Source organism: Salminus brasiliensis, chromosome 23 (assembly GCF_030463535.1).
Source record: "Salminus brasiliensis chromosome 23, fSalBra1.hap2, whole genome shotgun sequence".
NCBI classification, from domain to species: Eukaryota; Metazoa; Chordata; class Actinopteri; order Characiformes; family Bryconidae; genus Salminus; species Salminus brasiliensis.
The window spans coordinates 8,248,601-8,269,775 of NC_132900.1; the positions used below are offsets into that span (position 1 = coordinate 8,248,601).

The 21,175-nt window shown below is 39.9% G+C and overlaps 1 protein-coding gene across 1 annotated transcript; it reads left to right on the forward strand.

Annotated features, from left to right (window-relative positions):
• The first annotated feature begins 1,534 nt into the window (after positions 1 to 1,534).
• On the forward strand, positions 1,535 to 13,374 carry acvr2bb (activin A receptor type 2Bb). Its single transcript, XM_072668469.1, has 11 exons — positions 1,535 to 1,903; positions 7,727 to 7,934; positions 8,362 to 8,471; positions 8,614 to 8,765; positions 8,965 to 9,108; positions 9,300 to 9,443; positions 10,604 to 10,749; positions 10,867 to 10,981; positions 11,292 to 11,430; positions 11,601 to 11,731; positions 12,446 to 13,374. Exons 1-11 carry the CDS (start codon positions 1,852 to 1,854, stop codon positions 12,671 to 12,673), a joined length of 1,569 nt encoding a protein of 522 aa, XP_072524570.1. The 5' UTR covers positions 1,535 to 1,851; the 3' UTR covers positions 12,674 to 13,374.
• The last annotated feature ends 7,801 nt before the right edge of the window (positions 13,375 to 21,175 follow it).

Here is a 21,175-nt window from a genome sequence, read left to right on the forward strand (position 1 = left end):
AATGAAGCAGTTTGGGAATGTTGTTGTTTTGGTTATTGATCTGGGAGAATTCCTGTGTTTTATTATATTTTAATGAAGCAGTTTGGGAATGTTGTTGTTTTGGTTATTGATCAGGGAGAATTCCTGTGTTTTATTGCATTTTAATGAAGCAGTTTGGGAATGGTGTTGTTTTGGTTATTGATCTGGGAGAATTCCTGTGTTTTATTGTATTTTAATGAAGCAGTTTGGGAATGTTGTTGTTTTGGTTATTGATCAGGGAGAATTCCTGTGTTTTATTGTATTTTAATGAAGCAGTTTGAGAATGTTGTTGTTTTGGTTATTGATCAGGGAGAATTCCTGTGTTTTATTATATTTTAATGAAGCAGTTTGGGAATGTTGTTGTTTTGGTTATTGATCTGGGAGAATTCCTGTGTTTTATTATATTTTAATGAAGCAGTTTGGGAATGTTGTTGTTTTGGTTATTGATCAGGGAGAATTCCTGTGTTTTATTGTATTTTAATGAAGCAGTTTGGGAATGTTGTTGTTTTGGTTATTGATCTGGGAGAATTCCTGTGTTTTATTATATTTTAATGAAGCAGTTTGGGAATGTTGTTGTTTTGGTTATTGATCAGGGAGAATTCCTGTGTTTTATTCTATTTTAATGAAGCAGTTTGGGAATGTTGTTGTTTTGGTTATTGATCAGGGAGAATTCCTGTGTTTTATTCTATTTTAATTAAACAGTTTGGGAATGTTGTTGGTTTGGTTATTGATCAGGGAGAATTCCTGTGTTTTATTATATTTTAATGAAGCAGTTTGGGAATGTTGTTGTTTTGGTTATTGATCAGGGAGAATTCCTGTGTTTTATTATATTTTAATGAAGCAGTTTGGGAATGTTGTTGTTTTGGTTATTGATCAGGGAGAATTCCTGTGTTTTATTCTATTTTAATGAAGCAGTTTGGGAATGTTGTTGTTTTGGTTATTGGTCAGGGAGAATTCCTGTGTTTTATTGCATTTTAATGAAGCAGTTTGGGAATGCTGTTGTTTTGGTTATTGATCAGGGAGAATTCCTGTGTTTTATTGCATTTTAATGAAGCAGTTTGGGAATGCTGTTGTTTTGGTTATTGATCAGGGAGAATTCCTGTGTTTTATTGCATTTTAATGAAGCAGTTTGGGAATGTTGTTGTTTTGGTTATTGATCAGGGAGAATTCCTGTGTTTTATTATATTTTAATGAAGCAGTTTGGGAATGTTGTTGTTTTGTTGTTAGTGTTTCTTACTAAACTAAGAACATGCACGTGTTTACTGTATTTTAACAAATCAGATTGTGAATGCTGTTGTGTTTTGTTAAACTGTGAGGATTCCCGGGTTTTATTCATATATGTGATGGATAAATGTGGGAATGCTGCTGGTCTGTTATGAAACTGCGAGAATTCCCGTGTTTTTATTGGTCAGCCTGTAGGAACATCCGGGTCACTCCGCTACTCCTCTCTCCATTCAGAAGCCATTTTGGCCGCGGTTCAGTTTTTCCCATGTCAACTCCTCCAGCCTGGGGGAACTGGGGGAAAACAAGGACAGTGTTTGGACTCATGCTGCAGCTTAAACACGCTGCTCTGTCGTTCAGGAATTACTGCTGCCCTGGTCGATATGAAATTCTGCGTTTGTGAGGATTTACAGGTTATTCCGAGCGGGTTGGCTGAGCTGGAGCGGCGCTGTTGACAAACTCGCTGTTATTGTGGCACCGAGTCGCAGGCCGAGGGCCGTTTGGTGGCGTTCACATGTGTTACGACTCTTTCAGCTTTTCTTCGTAAATGCTTTCCAAAGGAGAACAGCTTAACAGACAGAGTCTTGCTCGAGTCTCCCTCGCTGAAGGACTATGTTTGCTCGCTGGCTGACGCTTGCACTTATTCGGGGAAGTTTGCTGGCAGGTAAGACCTCAGCTGGAAGTGATCTGTGATTTGTGAGCAGCAGATTAAACACGACGCACGAACAAAACCGAACAGCAATTAATTAATTAATGATAAAATGATGAATGATGTGAGTGGAAATATCCTACAGGGCAGGGATTTGATTCAGAAGTGGACTTTTTTTTTTTATTTATTCGGATTTAACGTAGCTAGGTAGCTGGAGCTCGTTCACCAGCGTTAAGCTGTGCTCCGAGTTATCTATCTATAGCACCAGCTAGTGCTGGCTGAGCGTTATCTAAGATTACTAGAGGACCCAAAAGTAGGATAAGAAACCAACCTAATTATTTTAACCATTGTTGTTGTTTTTGTCCCCCTGCTTTACACTAATCAGTGATCAGCTGCCTGCTCTTTCTTTGTCCTCTTGTTTTTTATTTATTTTTATTTATTTTGTGAATATGGAGTTATATTCAGGCTCAGTTTAAGGTTTAAGATTTCTAGCCGTAGACAGCCATGCTCATTCCCCTTATAAGAGCAGCCATGGTGGAAAAGAAAGCGACTGAAGCACAAAGGAAAGAGTTGTGGGACATGTCATGAACAGCTGCTTTACACGCTTGCAGCGCAGCACCGGCTGGGGGCGCTGTTTTACTCTGGCTGTTTTGGAGGAAAGCATGGGATCTTTGTGGAGATCATGAGGGGTGCACGTTTTGGGGGAAAAGCTACCAGCACCCCCCTTCTCCCTTGAGGTCCCCTTCTGTGCTCATTTGTGCTTGCCCATATTCCAAAACCCAGCTGTTTCTAAACACTCCTGACTTAAAGAGTTGTGGGTGGACAAATGGAAACACACTGGTTATTAAATTCAGAATTCCAGGTTTCCCACTGTATTATAATGAAGCAAATTGGGAATGTTTTTGGGTTAGTTTTGATCTAGCTAGGTGTTTTGGAGTAAGGCAGGAGATCGGAATGGAGATCTTGAGCGGTGCACGTTTTGGGGGAAAGCTAACCAGCACTTTCAGCAGTGTTTTTAAAGGAGAACTTAGATTTTCCCTTGAGGTCCACATCTGTGCCCATTTTGCTTGTCCATATTTCCAAATCCAGGTCGTTTCCTGGTCTTAAATACTCATACCTTAAAGTGTTAGTGGGTGGACATATATAAACACATTGGAATTAATGCTGGGTTTGTTATTAAATTGAGTGATTTTTTTTTTCTTCTGTATTATAATGAAGCAAATTGGGAAATTTTCATGTTAGTTTCTTTCTAGGTGTTTTGTAGTAAGGCTGGAGATCCTGAGGGATACACATTCTGGATAAAGCAACCCAGGACTCCCAGCACTGTTTGAAATGGCCTGAAGCTTTGCTAGATTTCCACTTCTGACATTTGTGCTCATTTATGCTTGACCATACTTCAATAAACAGGTGTTTTTTGGACTTAAAGACTCTTAAGTTAGGTGTTGACTCAGTGGGCGGCTGAAATGTAGACTCTAGAGGAATATAAGTAAATGTTGGGAATGCTGTTATTAAACTGAGTAATTTCAGCGTTGTCTTGCATTGTAATGAAGCAGATTGGTAATTTGGAGTCAACAAAAAGGCAGGCTTTGTGAAGGTACTGTTAGATACATGTGGTGAAAAGTACAACCCGAGACTCCCAGCAAGTTTTTAAAAGGCCTCTAACCTAGGGTTTTTTAATAAAGCTTATTTTTGGGCTTTGGCTTAAATCCTGATTTAAGTGTTGGTAGGTGGCTGAACTGCTGTAAACTGTATAGATGGATATGTAAGCATGATAAACGTCTATCACAAAAACAATGAATTCAGTGCAGTTGAATTCATGTCTCAAAGGCTATGGATTTTCTCTTAGTTCTCTAGATATCAGCCTCAGATTGTACAGAAAGGTGGCGTAGGTGGCAATTTGATGGACAGTAGAATTCCTAAATCAGTGCAGCTGAATGATCTGCTAAGGTTAATTGAATCCTATGACATCCTGTCACATCCAAGTGAAAGCTACATCCTGTTGTTTAATAAGGCTTTCACCCCTCTCTCTGAGTAGTGCTTTGACCTGTTTCATAGTTAATCAGTTGTTTTATCTGATTGCCAAACACAGCAGACGCTTTGTTACTGTAATCCCTAAATCTTATGGTCTGTAATCGACTCCGGAACCGGCTTCTTTTGCGTGTGTGAGGGAGATTGGGGGAATCCCTTCAAAACAAAGGAGCTTTTGACACCCTGTGCAGCAGCTCTCAGTCAGATGGGATGTGGTGAGGTAATCTGGATCAGAGGGCTGTAGCGTGTAGAACTCCACAGGGGGCTGAAACTTGCATATAATGTCCCTACACCCTCTCTGTCTTTTGTGTGGGTGTGTGTGTGAGTGTGTGAGAGAGAAGGAGTGAGATATTGGAAAGTGTGGGGGTCGTTGGCCTGGGGCTGATGTTGTAATTTGCACTTACCAGGGGATGATCTGTATCAGTAATGGGGTGGTAGAGTGGAGAATGTGTGCAGGATATGTCCTCGCAAAACTATTGCTGCATATTGTGGTATGTTATAAAAAATTTAAAGCATTTATTTAACCATTATGATGAAGAGGACTAATAAACAGCTTGCTGGAAAAATTTCTTGGGGTAGAGGTGAGCCATGTGGCAAAATCTCATCTCTAAAATGGTTAAATTTTATTGGTCTGTTCATCAGGCCAGTTTTATACAGTGTACAGAACAACTGCAAGATATCACATTGAGATCAAGAACTAAAATAATAAAAATTGACATTTATGCAGAACAGCAAAAACATTATTTTGACCAAAATTCCAGAGTGTTCATACACAATATATCTAAATGTCAAATGTTTGTGGGCATCACTTCTAATGAATGCGTTCAGCTAGTTTAATTTGCACCCATTGCTGACACAGATGTACAAACACACACACACACACAGCTTGTCTAGTCCCTGTATTTAGGGCTCTCTGGGCTAGGTGTAGACTATAAAGCCTCTAGCGTTGAGCTGTGGTACCCTGTTCTGTGGAATGATGGATGGTGATCATGAGTTGGGGAGTTAGGGTTGGATAGGGTAGGGTGGTGATTATTTAACATCCTGACCTCATTATTACTCTTGTTGCTGAATGCAATCAAATCTTCACAGCAGTGCTCCAAATTCTAGGGGAAGGCCTTCCCTGGACAGTAAAGACAGTTACTCCTAATTTTTTTTAAAAAAGGTGCTTGAAATAGTGCATGTTGGCTCATTCAAATGCCTTGATTTGTCATTCATGTGATGTCAAAAACATGGGTTTATTAGTACTAAACATTTGAAATGATACCAAAACCCACAGTATTGAGACTTTACTTAGTATATATTTGTGAGAGCAGTTGTTTAAGATTGTAGTAGAAGTGCCCATTTTAGTCAAAATATTGTGAATGTCTAAGTATCAAGGTATTTCTCTTTATGTGCCAGTTCTGATACAAAATATAGATGTTGACACTAATAAGTACTTTACTAAACATCACCTTAAAATACATATATATATATATATAATGTATATATATATATATATATATATATATATATATATATATATATATATATATATATATATATATTTATATATTAGCATGCATTCTTTTTTCAAAGGCATATTTTCATATTGCAGCCATTGGTTTTAGTCTATGCAATACTGATAACAGTTCATTGTGGACTAAGGCCCCGTCGCTATAATCCAAAGATTGCTGGTTCAAATTCCAGGCCATCAGCAGCCGGAGTGAGCGAGCGAGCACAGTTGGCCTTCCTCTCTCAGGGGTGGGTTGATTGCACTTCCTCCACACATCACCCCTAGTGTGATGTTGGTCAGCAGAGGTGTCTGTTAACTGTTGTATAGGAGCTGGGACTGGAGCTTTCCTCAGAGCGTTCTGGGTGCCTGGCTTCACATGTGTCAGAGGAGACATGTGGTAGTGTTGGGGGCATTGCTAGTAATGGGGGAAGATAGCATGAACAGGAATTGGGTAATTAGCCTTTCAAATCGGGTCGAAAATGAATTTAAATTAATTTATTAAACAAGTGCCCCATCCTAATCTGGAGCTTTATTGTAGCTTACTGCCCCCTTTGCCCTGTGTAAATTCAGAATGAATATTAGACACATTGTAAATAAAGACACAATTATGTTCAAAATGGAGATAAAAGGTTTTTGCATGGCAGCAAACATTCATATTTATAGCTTCCCAGAGTAACAGGCTTTCCACAATCTTCCTTTCAAGAAGTGTGTGTTGGTGGGGTGAAAGGGGGGGTAGGTGGCTAGTGGCAGATAGATTACCACTTTTGGGGGGATGGGCAACTCTACTATACATGAGGCCAGCTCATTTTTATAAGGTTTAAATGAGGTTGAATGGCTGAAGTGGTGTGTTTTTTTTGTTTGTTTGGTTTTTTTTTACTATCAGTGGTGTGTTGGTGATCTTTTCAAAGATTCATTTTAATCTGAAGGTTATGTCTGTTCCCTCCTATAGCAGCCTACCCGATATAAACATGATCCATGACCCAGTTCTGTGTGTTTGTGTATGTGGGGCTGATCAAACTGTAGCATGCTGTTATTTGGAGGCTTCCTTACTGACGCCTCACACACATCTGAGTTTAATTGTGTTTTTTAAAGAGCTCCTGATATTCTAGGCTGCTTTTTGTAACTCATACCTAAGGGGTCATACATGTCGAGCATGTGGGCTTGTTATTTTACGGCCTGCACGGATTTAATGACTTGTTAAACAACCCTTGGGGTTTCATTGAAAGGGGTTTTGATGTTTTAGCAGCCTGGCAATAAGGCATGAACGACAGTTATCATTTTATTGTAGTGTAAAAGGCTTTAGTATGGAATTATCAAAGTTAGAATAGTTTTGATAGATGTGTACACAAAGTGTGGCTTTGATGATTTTATTTTTAAGGTTTTATGTTTGATATCTGAGTTACTTTATATTAATAATGTCAATTTTTAGTTTTTTGTTTTTGTGTATTTTTGGAGCAACAAGACCTGCATTGAGATCAGATTTGATGTGTATGTGAATTTGATTGCGTTGAAAAATGCTCTTATGGGCCAGAGTGCCTCGGCAGTCTAATGCATGGTCACTATGGCCTGAGGTCACAAGCTCAAATCCCAAATCATGCCACTTTGACATCAGCAACTGGAGTCTTAGAGAGCGCAATTGGCTGAGCTCTCTCTGGGTGGGTAGTTGGCGCTCTCTCCCCTCATCACTCGTAAAGCTTTATTGGTTGGCACAATTGTCTGTTAGCTGGTGCAGTGGATTTAGGGACCTGGAGGTTTCCTCTGAGCGTGCCCGCTTCAAAAAAGGCGGTGGCTGGCTTGAGCTGTATCGGAGGAGACGTGTTAAGTCTATACGCTCCTGGTGTCTGAGGCATTGCTAGTGCTAGAGGCAGTTACAAACGGATAGACTAAATGGCAGTACCAAATTGGGCGGAAAAAAGGGCCACTTTTTTATTCAATCTGCTCGGTGGGGGAAGAAAAAAGGGAGGGAGGAGAGGAGCTTAGCTCCAGTTTGGTTCAGCAAATGAAGTCTTGTTTGTTTTTAAAGAGATCAGGCAGTGGAGAGAAGAGATGGTAAAATGCTAGCATTAGGTTTTAGCCTAGCACACAGCTTTGTTTGCTTTTTTTTTTTTTTTTTTTTTAGTTGTTGTGTGCCGTGTCAAGACTGTTACTGAACGTTTTTGGGAGTTTTAAAATTGGCCCAGTTTGCAGTCCTGCTTTGATTAGTTTGGATGGAAGAAGGGCATAACTTGTGTTTCGGATTGTTCTTTGCTGCTTTTATTATGTTTGTAGTCTGTTGAAATACTGTGAATCTAATCTATCTGTCTCTCCTGGTCCCTCAGGTCCTGGTCAAGCAGAGGTGGGCACCAGGGAGTGTGTTTATTATAATGATAACTGGCGGGCAGAGAGGACCAATCAGAGCGGCTATGAAAGGTGTGAAGGAGAGAAGGATAAGCGACAGCATTGCTACGCCTCCTGGCTTAACTCTTCTGGAACCATCCACCTGGTCAAAAAGGGCTGTTGGCTCGATGACTTCAACTGTTACGACAGGTAAATGAGGTGGACCACAGAATAGTTTTGTTATTAGAATTAACTCTTGATTAATATGATGAAGCTCTTTTGGAGTTACATTAGTCCTAGTACACTACACAGAAAGTAGTGTTTTTAATTTGGGATTAAACCTGGTGTTTTGCTCTTTCTTTATGAGCTACTGTCGTTCCATACAGGGCTAGCATGCTCATCCTAGAATAAGTTGGATAGAAAATCATTTAAAGGGAAAGTTGCACAAATACTACTAGATGGTCCAATGAAATGCTTTAGATTAGATTGTAGAACCTCATCTGGTAAAATGAATCCAGCTCGAATAGTGCTCAAGATATGTTGCATTCATGAATCTTAACTGTGCTCCGTGCTCTCTCTTGTTCTCTCGCTGTCTTCTAAATTGTGTGAATGTCTATTCCAATGAATGTGTGAGCAGGCAGGAGTGTGTTGCCACAGAGGAAAGCCCTCAGGTCTTTTTCTGCTGCTGTGAGGGAAATTACTGCAACGAGAGATTCACACACCTGCCTGAGAACATTGCTCCTGCAGGTAAGATTAGAAACTACTGCTAAATGTCAAGTAAAATAAGAATGTATATTCATAATAAGAAATACGAAATTAAACAAATGACGAGGTCATTTTCAATCTGTTTGCATGGCTGTGAACTTTTTCTCTCTATGTGTTTTGACAGTAAAAATCCAGCCTCCACCAACGGGTCCTTCTCTCCTGGGGGTTCTTGTGTATTCTCTCCTCCCACTGGTAGTGCTCTCTCTGGCTCTGGTGCTTGCCTGCTGGACTTACCACCAGCGGAAACCACCCTACGGCCATGTGGACATCAGCCAGGTAGGAAACAGTCATCGCAACAGAAATTATGACTCTTTCTGTTTCCGTATGACTTTTTAGTAACCACCTCAGACAAAAACACACACAAGCTCAGTACGGACCTGAAAACACAAAGCTGTCTATTTGTAAGTATTTAATTTGTTTTTCTGCCTTAGTAAAACGTCTTTTTGACAAGTTCTCCCACACTTTGCTCTGGTAGGATGTGGGTGCTGCTCCTCCATCTCCTCTGGTGGGTCTGAAGCCACTGCAGTTGCTGGAGCTGAAAGCTAGGGGGCGATTTGGGTGTGTGTGGAAGGCCCAGCTACTAAGTGAATATGTGGCAGTCAAGATCTTCCCCATTCAGGTCAGCTTTTACAAATCTTTCTAAATCTCATTATCATTCTGAATATGTGCTCATTAGTCCTATAGTATCAAAAACCCTGTAATGTAGCTGTGTGCACATTTCATGACGAATGGACCAATTGAAAAAGCTCCACAGTCTTACAAGCAGTTTTTGTGTTTACAACTCTCATTTGCCTTTGTTTGTGTGTACAGGATAAGCAGTCCTGGCAGAACGAGAGAGACATTTACCTGACAGAAGGATTGAGACATGAGAACCTGCTTCGCTACATCTCAGCTGAGAAACGAGGAACCAATCTGCAGATGGAACTCTGGCTCATCACTGAGTTTCATGAGAGGGTCAGTTAGTCATTCATTCCTGCATTATCTATGTCCTCTGTTCTTACTTCTGAACTTCTGTAATTTCTTTAATATGCACATGTCAGATTTGCTCAAGTACTGCCCAGTGCTGCATGTATTTTTACTTCTGTTGAACATTATTTGGAGATCAGTGATTGATATTATAGTTTGTCGACTCTCCTTAATTTTCCCAAATGTTATATTTTAGTGTCTGAAGTTTGAGTCTGTGGGCTTGCACTTGTGCTACAAAGCTAATGCATCTAGGCATAATAATGTCCACACTGAAATCCTAAATGAAGTCACATTATGCTGTTAAATAATCTCAAATAGACGTTGTGACTGGCATACTGTATCCTGTACTATAAATGGCCAAAAATGATTCATGGCTAAAAGCGTCTTGATACAAACAAATGTTTGTGGGCACCCCTTTTAACGAATGTATTCAGCGGCTTTCCACCAATTGCAGACACGGATGTAAATGCAAGTGACTGCTTGTTAAGTCTCTGTGGAGAAGCACTGCCAATAGAATAGGACTTTCTGAAGCAGATAAACAGCCTAATAAACATGCCTAATGGCAGTCTGTGGAGCAGCGGAACTGTGTTCTCTGGAATGATGGTGCTCCATCAATACTTTTGGGATGAGGTGGGGTGGTGATCATCCAGCATCTTGACCTTAATAATGGTCTTACTACAATCTAGTAGAAAGCATTCCCAGGACAGTAGAGACAGTTACTCAAACGATAGCGGGCTAAGCTTTTTTTAATACCCTTGATTTTTGAAGAAATTATGAATGGGCAGGTATCCTAATAATTGTCGTTATAGTGTACACAGATTTCCTTGCTTGCTTATGTTTTCTAAAATTTTCTTTTTGTCTTTTTGAACTTTTTTTTTTTTGTCAGGTTATTTGCCTTGTTTTAGACCATTTTGCTATATTGCTCCAGTTTGAGCATTTCTCTATGATTATCAAACACTGCTTTTATGGTTCATTCCTGATATGAACCCAAGAGACATACCTCGTTAAATATACAATAAACTGTTGATTTTAGAGCAGATGGCAGATGGTTTTTCAGGTGAGAGTCTGGGGTAAACTTTTTTTGTTATTGTATTGTCTAAGGATTTTAATAGTGGTTAAAACACATTTTATGCGTGTGTATTTTGTAGGGCTCCCTAACAGATTACCTGAAGGGGAGTGTAGTGAGCTGGGCTGAGTTGTGCCACATTGCTGAGAGCATGGCCAGAGGCTTGGCCTTCTTACACGAGGATCTTTCCTACAGATTGGAGGGACCTAAACCTGCAATTGCGCACAGGTACCCAACTGATCTGCACTCTGTGCTGCTAATACATTTGCAATCAGTCAGAATCAAAATATCAACAGTGTGTATTTGGCCTCAGGGTGTAAAGTAACCTCTGCTTTTCATCTGCAGGGACTTTAAGAGTAAGAATGTGCTGCTGAGGACCGATTTGACTGCTATAATTGGAGACTTTGGTCTGGCTGTGCGCTTTGAACCAGGGAAGCCACCAGGAGATACTCATGGCCAGGTAAAAGCTACAGCTCTTTGTCACTGTAGGGGAGTTTATACAGGGTTGAAACATGCATGCGTCACCTCCCCACCTAAGTAGTTACATACCTGCCTCAAAATAGGTGGAACTCTAATCTCAAATAGACATGCTGATATTATATACTTTTATATTTACATATACAGTATATTTTACATTTCTCTCTGGGCTCATAGTAACTTGTTATATATGCTAGGCCTAGATTTGTGGTACTCTACTTGATTTTCCAGAAACAAAACCAACAAGCTGAACTTAAACTCTTTGTGTGTCTCTGCTGTCTCCCCTGATGCAGGTTGGGACTAGGCGCTACATGGCTCCAGAGGTGCTGGAGGGGGCCATTAACTTTCACAGGGATGCATTTCTAAGGATAGATATGTATGCACTTGGCCTGGTGCTCTGGGAGCTACTGTCCCGGTGCACCGCTGCTGATGGTGAGTACTTGAAACTTAGGACACATCTGATCCTGAAGTCAGTGAGGGGTGTAACAAGTACAGAGAAATTGTGTAGCCAGAAGTATACCTAAATAATAGTTTAAAAAAAATAGTTTAAGATTATTTACTTTAAATGTTTTCTTAATGTTGTGATCTTGTCTGTTTTTTAGGCCCTGTAGATGAGTACATGCTCCCTTTCGAGGAGGAGATCGGCCAGCACCCATCTCTGGAGGACCTGCAGGATGTGGTGGTCCATAAGAAGATGAGGCCCGTCTTGAAGGACTGCTGGCTTAAACACCCGGTATGGTGTGGTGTGAATTTTTTAAATGAGCCAGTGGCTTGACTGCTCAACTATTGATTGAATCAAACAAAGCAATCAGAGCTTTAGAAGACTAAATATTCCCAAATTGCTTATACTCCCATGTATGCTTTCAAATTTGGTGCGGCAGTCTGCCTCATCAGATTTAAATGAACTCTGAAAGCAGGGCTACAAGGAAACATGGGGAAAATAAAAGCCTTGTGGAAATTCTTTTTTCCAGTTTGGAGAGTTTGAGACCGCACCTAGAGGCACAAGACCTTTTTGTGCCAGTATTAATATTAAAATCTTGGGTATCGACTAATACTGATCCAACGTTTTTTTTTCTTAAAAAAAAAACAAAAAAACAAAACTGCTGTGATTTTAAAATTACATTTTTAAATGACTCATTTAGGATAAGCATCTAAAAATAGACTATAATGATCAAACTACTCAATCAGCTACCATACATGCACGCATAGCTAACGTGTGATTGTATGGCTGCTTCAGGATAGAATTGTTACAGGATCCTGTGTTGCAGGATATACCCCCCTCTATCTTATTTCAGTTTCCATTTTTCTGCAGATATCTGCTGAATGCTGATACCCATAGATACCGATATGCAATTTCTAACAATATCATATGCTTCACGTTACACTTGCATAACCTTCATTCTCTGACCTTGCTCTCCTGGTATATTTTCATACTCTCTCGGCTCAGGGTTTGGCTCAGCTGTGCGAGACGGTGGAAGAGTGCTGGGACCACGATGCCGAAGCCCGTCTGTCTGCGGGTTGCGTGGAGGAGCGCATTGCTACCATCGCCAGGGCAACCACCACCACAATCACCACCACCACCACCACCATCAACACTTCTACCTCTGAGTGCCTGGTCTCCATGGTAACCTCAGACAGTGACTCAGAACTGCCACCCAAAGAGTCCAGCACTTGACTCTGACTCTCAGCCACTGAGCCAGGAACCGGACCACTGCACCATGGTTCTGTTTCCATAACAGCTGGATGGATCTTTAAACCTCTCCAATAATAATGATGTTAATAATAATGTGAACTCTGCTGCTGTTCTGATCTTCATGGAATTTTCTTGTTATGGACATGATCAGTTTTACCAGCCTCTCACTATGTGTCTACTGTATTCCTCGATCTGGAAAGCACAAAAACAGAACAGGAAAGCTGACACCTCAAAGGGCATTCAGGTGACCACTTCAGAGTGCTGTAGCATTAGCACACGTTACCTCATCTGTTTTTATTTTTTTATTTTTTTCATTGTCTCTTAGGATCTTTTACTACTTTATCTGCCTTCACTCCACAAATACCTCCATCCAAGAGACTCCGCCTGTGAAAACCACATTCCTCACCCGTCTTGCGTATGCGGCAATGTTGGATTAGCCAGCCAGCGACCTGGTGAACATGGAGGGCGAAGCTAAAGACTGTTACGTGAGAATTGCCCTTGTGCTGGAGAGAGAGAGAAAGCGAGAGAGAGCGTACCTCTTTTTACTCAGTGATCTTTTTCTAGTTTCTTTTTGTAAGCAGAATCTTTGAGACGGCCGGCATTTACCCAAAACACTGGAATTGTAAGGCAGCGGGACTGTTTTTGGTTCTCTTCAGTGTTAGTGCATCGACAGATGAAGCATTTTAGCGTGTTTTTTTTTTTTTTTTTTTTTTTTTTTTTTTAATAGCTTTAAGCTGGTCCACCAATACTTCTGAACTACTTTAGACTGATTTCAATCATGTATATTTAGATTTTGTGTTGGAATACAGCAGTTAGGCTTTGCCACTGTAGGATTCCCTAGCCTGCTGTTGGTGAACACAAATGGAGCATCTACAGGTTGCTGAGATGTTTGTTGCACAGAAGACAATGTTATGTTTTTAGAATAGTGACTACGCTTTTTTTATTTTGGGGGGGCAAAAAAAAGGGTGCTTTTGATGTTTTCTTGAGGGATTCCATAGACGAATCACAAGAGTTTGTAGTGTAGATGATTTAAAGAACCTTCCATTGACGTAATGGTAAACTAATTTGTTGGTCCTACACACTCATGCATCTGTTTTAAACACGGTTCTTTATGAAACCAAAAGTGGTTATTCTGTGGTATCACCCAAACATAAAGGTGCTTCAGATGCTTCCTTGAGGGATGCCATTAAACAACCACTTTTGCTTTCAAAAAGAGCCAATGGAGTCCATTTAAAGAACCTCCTTAAAGAGCTTACTTTGATGTAAATGAGCAATTTGAAGGTTTTTTGCACATCTCGCACATTTCTGTTACAAACTGCTTTATCTGTGGCATCACTCAAGGAACCATCTGAAGCATCTTTTAAGAGTGTACTCTACAGCAAACAGCAGTGCACCCACATATTAAGCCCAATAGGGAAGGTCCTCTCCGAGCATACAAGTGAAGGTTTGGTGTGTTTTGTGGTCAGGTGCTATCTATAAAATGAGCAATAGCATTGACACATCAGGATAAATGAGGGTGCTTTTGGTTGTGATCTGTTGCACTACTCAGGTAAGTGTGTGTGTGTGTGTGTGTGTGTGTGTGTGTGTGTGTGTGTGTGTGTCTCACAAGTGTCTCGTGAGTATAGCTAGCTTTTAATCTCTCAGCTTTTAGCAATAGACCTCTCAGTAGGAATCTTCTCTATATGCTCAGATTTCACGTCTGTGTTGTATGCAATGCCTCTGCCATGTAGCAAAGACTGAATGTCCATCGAGCTGCTGTGTACTCCGTGAGAGCGCACTGTGCTTTAAACTCACTGCTCCTTCAGATAGAGCCTGTTGTGTGTGTGAAAAAAGTACAGTGGTTCTCATACCTGTCCCCATGACCCTCTAGATCAGGATTGGGCAAAGGGGTCCGCTGATTTCCATGCTCTAACAGACCTACTAAATCTGACCATTAACCGGTCCTCCAAGACAGGAGTTGCCCACCCCTGCTCTAGACAGTTCAGTTTTGCTCTGTTTCTTTGTACTGGGGGTTGGGATTGAGCAAAAATGTGGAACATAGTACATGATCTTGGCCCTGAGGACCGATTAATTATTTATTTTTTAAAAAGAAGCCCTGGAGTATGATCAGGTCAGAACACTATGAATTGAGCGGTGTTTAGTGATGAGGTACATTCTCTGCCCACAAATATGGCATGTTGTAACTCCTCAGAGTTTAGGTTGCAGTTTGCATTTGCACCATGTGCACTAAAGTCATAACAAAGCATGCAATGGCTGTCAAATGTTGGGGAACCCCTGGTCAAAAATTGTTATTGTTAATAATTAGTTTAGTTAGTTTTCCGCTGATGACTCTTGCACAAAGGTCTATTCGTGCAGGTGCTGCTGCACAGTAGAACAGTGCACCACCCTTTCAGAATCTGCTAAATCTTCATTTTAAACAGGATTTAGATTGCCTTTATTGTAATCCCACTACAAGTAGTTCTCAGCTCAACCTCTTCTGTCCCTGTTAACTGTTCTTTCTTTATTATATTACAGACTGAGGAAACAGCCCCCTGAGAACGTTTCTTATAATCTTCTCCTGCTTTGTGGGCATTGATTATTTTAATGTTCAGAGTGCTAGGCAGCTGCTTAGAAGAGCCCATGGCTGCTGATTGTTGGGACAAGGATTGAAGACTTGTTTTATAAAGCTTTGAAATTTGCAGCTCCTGCCGTTTCAAGCCATAACCCTAACAAGCTAATTAAAAGCTAAAACCTTGGTGTGCTACTATATTTCCAGGTTTGTTACGATGTTCTAAGATCTGGATTCAGTGTGATTTTCAGTATTTTGTGTCGTAAAAAAGGATTGAAGAAAGCTCTAATTCTAAACCACTCTGATTGACATGGCTGAGGTTAATAAGTGTACCCAAGTAGCAGTAATAGCAGCAGTAGCAGCAGTGGTAGAAACTGTCTGCCAGACCAGATTCCAAACAAAATAACCCCCAACAATCACATCCCCTGCGATTTGTGATGGCTTTGTAAAAAAAAAAAAAAAAAAAAAAAAAAAACATTTAAGTGTGGGTGTGTCGATAGCATAAACCACTCTGTAAACCTAGTCTAATATCTGCATGTTTGTGGGTGGAGTATGGATGGGTCAATTCAAAGTAGGAGATGCTAAGATTGGTCAGCTAGAACAACTTCAACCTCATATATATGTGTAAATATATATATATATATAAAGTGTACTACTCAGTTTTTTGACTAAATATTATATTGTTTGTTTTTGTGGTAGAAATTTAATTTAATGTGTGGCTGCTTTTATATGACTGATTTCTTTAACCTTTTTTTTTTTAACACCCCCCCCCCCCCTTTTTTTTTTTTTTTTTTTCTTTTTTTTTTCTTTGTGCTCATAATGTATCCAATGTAAAGGCAAGGGGTCTGTGTTTCTGTGTATAAGAAGTCATCATGCAGTATCAGTTGTTTGATTATTATTATTATTATTACTTTTTGTTCTATAAAAGGTGTAACCTACCTCACTTTCCCAACCTTCTCTCTCCCCCTTTCGACTGTTTTGGATTGTATTTATGTGCTGTTTTATGTGTATTACAGTAGCATCATCCTTAACCTCTACCTGAGCCATTTCGATAAGCTTAGCTAATACTCCTGTCCATTTCTACTGATATCAGGGATTTGAACCAGAATTTATGAAGTATCACAGTTGTATGCAGGCTTGTGCCAAATTGTTAAAAGTATTAACTGCCCTGGAAAGGGTCCTCAGCGATCAGGGCAGTTGCGTTAGCCAGATTTTTTTTTTTGGCCACTGAATCACAGTACACTCCTCCTAGCTAGGACATACGGTATAATATTGAGAATGTGAGCCTTCAGCGTTTATCCAATAAAGTGAAGAAGGGTTCTACACAAGCTACAGACATCTGGCTCTTACGTTTGTCGTTTAAATAAATAATTAATCTCCAATGATCTGTTCACCTTGCAAGCAAACTGGAAGACAGCGGAAGCAAAAAGCCTTGCGAAAATGTTTATTTGTTTGTTTTTGAATTTGTTGTTTATTGCTGCTTATGTAATTCTGTTGTCTTGCCCCTTCTCGGGTCATTTCATGTTATCTTTTTTGTTACATTCAGTATTTCATTTCATTAAATGCGGCTGATTTTTCTAAAAAGCATCTTTCTGCTTGTTGAGCTGTTGCATGGCTCTTCTCTTTGGACTGGTTGTTTACTCTCTCCATAGGTCATTTTTAATACCAGCTACAGTTTGCTTAAGAGAAGATAATCCTCTTGGATTCTCTGATTGGTTTGGCCTTTTGTTTTGTTTGTTTTTTTTCCATGGGCTTTTTGTTTTTAGGAGCGTTTTAAACAAAATGTAGACAAGATTTCGATTTTTATTTAAGTGTAGTTTGTAGGCTTATATGTAGGTGAAATGACTAATCAACAGTCTAGTTCAGACCTCTTTTGGAAATCTACAAAGTAGGGCTGGATAGTCAAAAATTTTAGGTTTCTGGTACTGACCCGAATTACTAAAATACTACTGAAAGCACTACTGGAGCAGAAATTGTGGGGACAGTGTAGCCAAAATTTAGGCCAAACATTGCGAAGATGTCACTCATGGCTGAACGTTTAACAATTAAAAAAAAAAAAAAAAATTTTACACTGGTTACAGCCGTTTACCCCACTTCCTCTTTTGTCTTTTTGTAGTAATGCGAAGTACATTTCTCACAACCACCTCCACCGTAGCAATGTTTGTTGTTTTTAGAAACGTTTGACGCTGAACTGCCCTCTAGTAGATGCTCAAGTTCCGCTCCAATTAAAAGCTCATCTCTAGCCAAGTACAGTCCAAAAGCCTGCATGTTTTCTTGCTCCACTCGTGGTCTCGAGGAGGCATCAGGACGTGACTTGCGAGTCGAACTTGCCAAGTCAGTCTGACCATAGCGTACTTTGTGTTGAGAAATCCTGACAGACTGTAAAACGTATCTTCTTTCTGCATGTTAACAGCAGCACTTCATTAGCTCATAGTCTATTAGAAGCAGTTAATCCAGTTCGTACTATTACCGAGGATGTGTAAAAAAAAAAAAAAAAAAAAAAGTTATTTACTTTGTCTCCAGCGGAACGCAAAAAACGCTCTTAAACCAGTGTGAGATCATGTCAGCCCAGCAGGGGGTGCTAACGCCTCCCAAAGAAGCAGTGTAATGGCCAAAACAGACCTAAATACAAAGTAAATCTGAAGCACATTTTCTAACAAAAGTTCTCACTGTCTCCATAACATCTCGCACACAGACTCTACAGCCATTTACCCTAGGATTTTCTTGTGTGTTGCCATGGCAACACCTGTTTTCTGTCTCCTAAAATGCTGTGGTTCTGTGGACACAAGGCCAAGCAACACAGAACAGGCAGCATATTCAGATTTTTGTGAACAGGACCACCTGTTTAAAGCACTGCCCCTTTTTTTCCCTGATTCAACACATCAAGAACTGACTGTGCCTAATAGATCCAAACCTAATGTTATGGCTAATTGTTGTATAAATAAGTAAATATATATATACTTATTAATATATTTTTTGTTGCTTTTTTGATAAAACTTGCTTGTATTTGACTGATAAAAAAAATTATATATTGTTAAATAGTCTTGAGTAGTCTGACATTTTGCCAGTAGAAGGTCCATCTCTGGATTAAGCTGGTTGAAGCCTAACTTGTACAGTTAAGATTTTGGGTTTCCTTGATTTGTCTGGATATCCAATACTGTGCCTGGTTACATCCTTAGCAACCGGAGACCTTTTGTAGAGAGGGCTTTTCGGTGATGCTTACTTTAATTTCACATTTCCTCAAAACTCAATTAACAAAAGAACAGCAATTCACCACTTCTCCTTTATTGTAGAAATTCATGGCATCCCCATTCCCCATTCTGCCTAAAAACACACAAAAAAACAGTGAGCACCAGTGAGTTACTCACGGAATATCTTACACATATGACTTGGTTTGTGTGTGTTTTTTTTTAATAGAAATGGCAGTGCTCAGTGCTCAGTGCTCATAGGCTAATGTCCCACACAAGAGGGCAGTATTGGTGTGGCCTGCACCTCTCAGGGCTTGATAAAGAATCTTTGTGAATTTGGTTAATCCTCACAGAGGTTCAAACCTTTTCAAGAGAGCACATCCCTCTCTGACTGAGCTGCTCTATCAAAATGAGTTTTGTGACCAAAGGTTAATGCCTTTTTCTGGCATCCTTGTCTGGATCCTTTTGAGGTTATCAGTGAAAGTAAGACTAGTAGAACTAGTAGCTAGTTGGAGTATAATTAACATCGTATTAAGTGACCATTCAGAAAGCTGTCAAAGCATGCAGGCATTAAATCTCTGTCCCTGCCGAAACTGCAGGTCACTCCTGCATACTCCTTCATACAGTGATGAACGAATCTTCCCGTCCATGTTGCTCCCTCTCGTCACATTCATGACAGAGAAAGTGCGAGGGTCTAGAGATCTACTTAGTCATAGTGGGCAAACAGTGTGCAGATGGTGTGGTGAGAGGAAGTGTTGTGTAATTACTTTTAGTGTGTTTGGTATCCTCACAGTTAATCTCCTCTCTCTCTCTCTCTCTCTTTCAGGCTCTCTCTTTTCCCAATCTCAAAGATTGTGCAGTTTTTGTATGAAAACTTCACCCTACTTTTCACTTTAACACTAAATGTTTGTGGACACCCCATCTAATAAAGCTTTTTTTTAAAAAAAAAAGCTACTTTAAGTTGCTCCTCCAGTCCATATAGAGAAGCACTGGGAATAGAATTGGACTCTCTGGAGCAGATAAACATCAGCCTATTGTCACCATGCCTAATGCCAGTGTCGGTGCAGTGTATTTGACATTAAGAGCAGAGCTTGTAAAAGACAGTAACACACTGTCCCTGATCAAAATGAATGTATTTAAAGTGGTTGCGGTTGAGAAAGGGAGGGATGTTGCATTTCATTTTTATAGTTTGACCGGTAACATCTGCTGTTTCAGGTATAGGCCACTCACTCGTCAAGATCCAGCAAAAAGAAACCCTGTCAGAGCAGAGCTGACATGTCTGTATTTATATTGTAGATGATATCTAACCAAATATTAATACATCATATATTAAAGATATCATCTATTAAAAGAAAATATTTGTGTGATCATTGCTGTCACACAAAAACCTTGTATCTCCTAAATAAAAGCTTTACATTAACTTTCAATAGAAGTCAATGTAGAAAGATTTTATTCCAGATAATTTTGGAGCATTTGTATTGGACCATTTATATATTTCAATAAAAAAAGAGCAGAGGTACAATGTTCACCATATATATATATATATATATATATAAAAGTTTGGGTTTAAAATTCTCTACAGAAAGCAGGCTTGAATAGAAACATTTAGACACAATTCCTGTGTATTTTCTCAATTTAACATATTGGAAAAGTAAAACATTTAATATTTATCGATGTTAAATTAAGCAAGTACACAGTAATTATGATTTAGATGTTATTCAGAGTCATTTTAGAGCATTTCTATTGGTCCACTCATTATGAAGAAACAGCACTTTCTCCACCTTCCCAGCTGACCTGCCCGCTGCTCTGGGTGTGTGTGCTTACTGCCCTGCTGTTTGTGTGTGTGTGTGTGTGTGTGTTCTTTCAGCCATGGATGAACGTGGGTTAAACGTGGAGGTTAAATTCCATTGTACTGCTGTGCAGTGGCTGTAACTGATGAGCTTAATCTTAGATTTGTTACAGAATCAGAAACATTGTTTTTTCTTTATCCGATCCAGGGTTTTCAGGGGACACAAATACCCAGTGATGGCATCTCTGTTAGGCATGAATAGAGTCAAAGCTGAGTGAATGAAGCACTCATAGAGGGAACAAAAAAAAGCAGCTGAAGCACAGTCTTTATCATATTTCAGCAGGCCAGAAATCCAGCCTCTTTCAGCCAGGGTCCCTCTAAGCCTACAATGCTTTGCACTAACAGATGGGCTGTGTTAATTGCTGCTGTGTTTTATGATGGATTATACTTTTTATTTTCCAGGAAGGTTGCCCTGTTACTTCCATTTTTTTTTCCAGCAGTATTCCATAACATATTCCCTATTGTGCAGTTGAGTGATGTCATCATGATGAAAAATTATGAATAAAACTGAGCTACAATGTAAAGATAGAGGTATTTAAGATGTCACTCAGTTTGCTGATGGTGAAAAATGAGCGAGATCTTTGTTGCCGTGTAGCTGGTCCTGCACACGAAGCCTTTGATTGAGAAGATGTGAGTCAGGAGATCCTACAAAGCAGTCAGAGCTGGGAGTCTACTGCCCCCCCAGCCACCCACCCACCCACCCCACCCCCCCCCCCCCCTCTCTCTCTCTCTCTCTCTTGACTGTTATTTTTTTCTAAAATGAGTCTAATGGCTCTGAAGTGACTCTAGGGCTTAACCCGGCTTTTCTCTGTCACAGTCCTCATGACTTGGAACTAAATGAATGTGCTTTGCTCTCTCCCTCTCCCTCTCTCTCTCTCTCGCTCCTACCTCTTTTACTT

What these genes read in the sequence shown, in the direction of transcription:
- acvr2bb (XM_072668469.1), top strand. Translation starts at nt 1,852, where the DNA reads ATGTTTGCTCGCTGGCTGACGCTTGCACTTATTCGGGGAAGTTTGCTG. An exon ending in GACTTCAACTGTTACGACAG is followed by an intron (nt 7,935 to 8,361) that starts GTAAATGAGGTG and finishes ATGTGTGAGCAG; the next exon opens with GCAGGAGTGTGTTGCCACAG. An exon ending in ACTGCTGGCTTAAACACCCG is followed by an intron (nt 11,732 to 12,445) that starts GTATGGTGTGGT and finishes CTCTCGGCTCAG; the next exon opens with GGTTTGGCTCAGCTGTGCGA.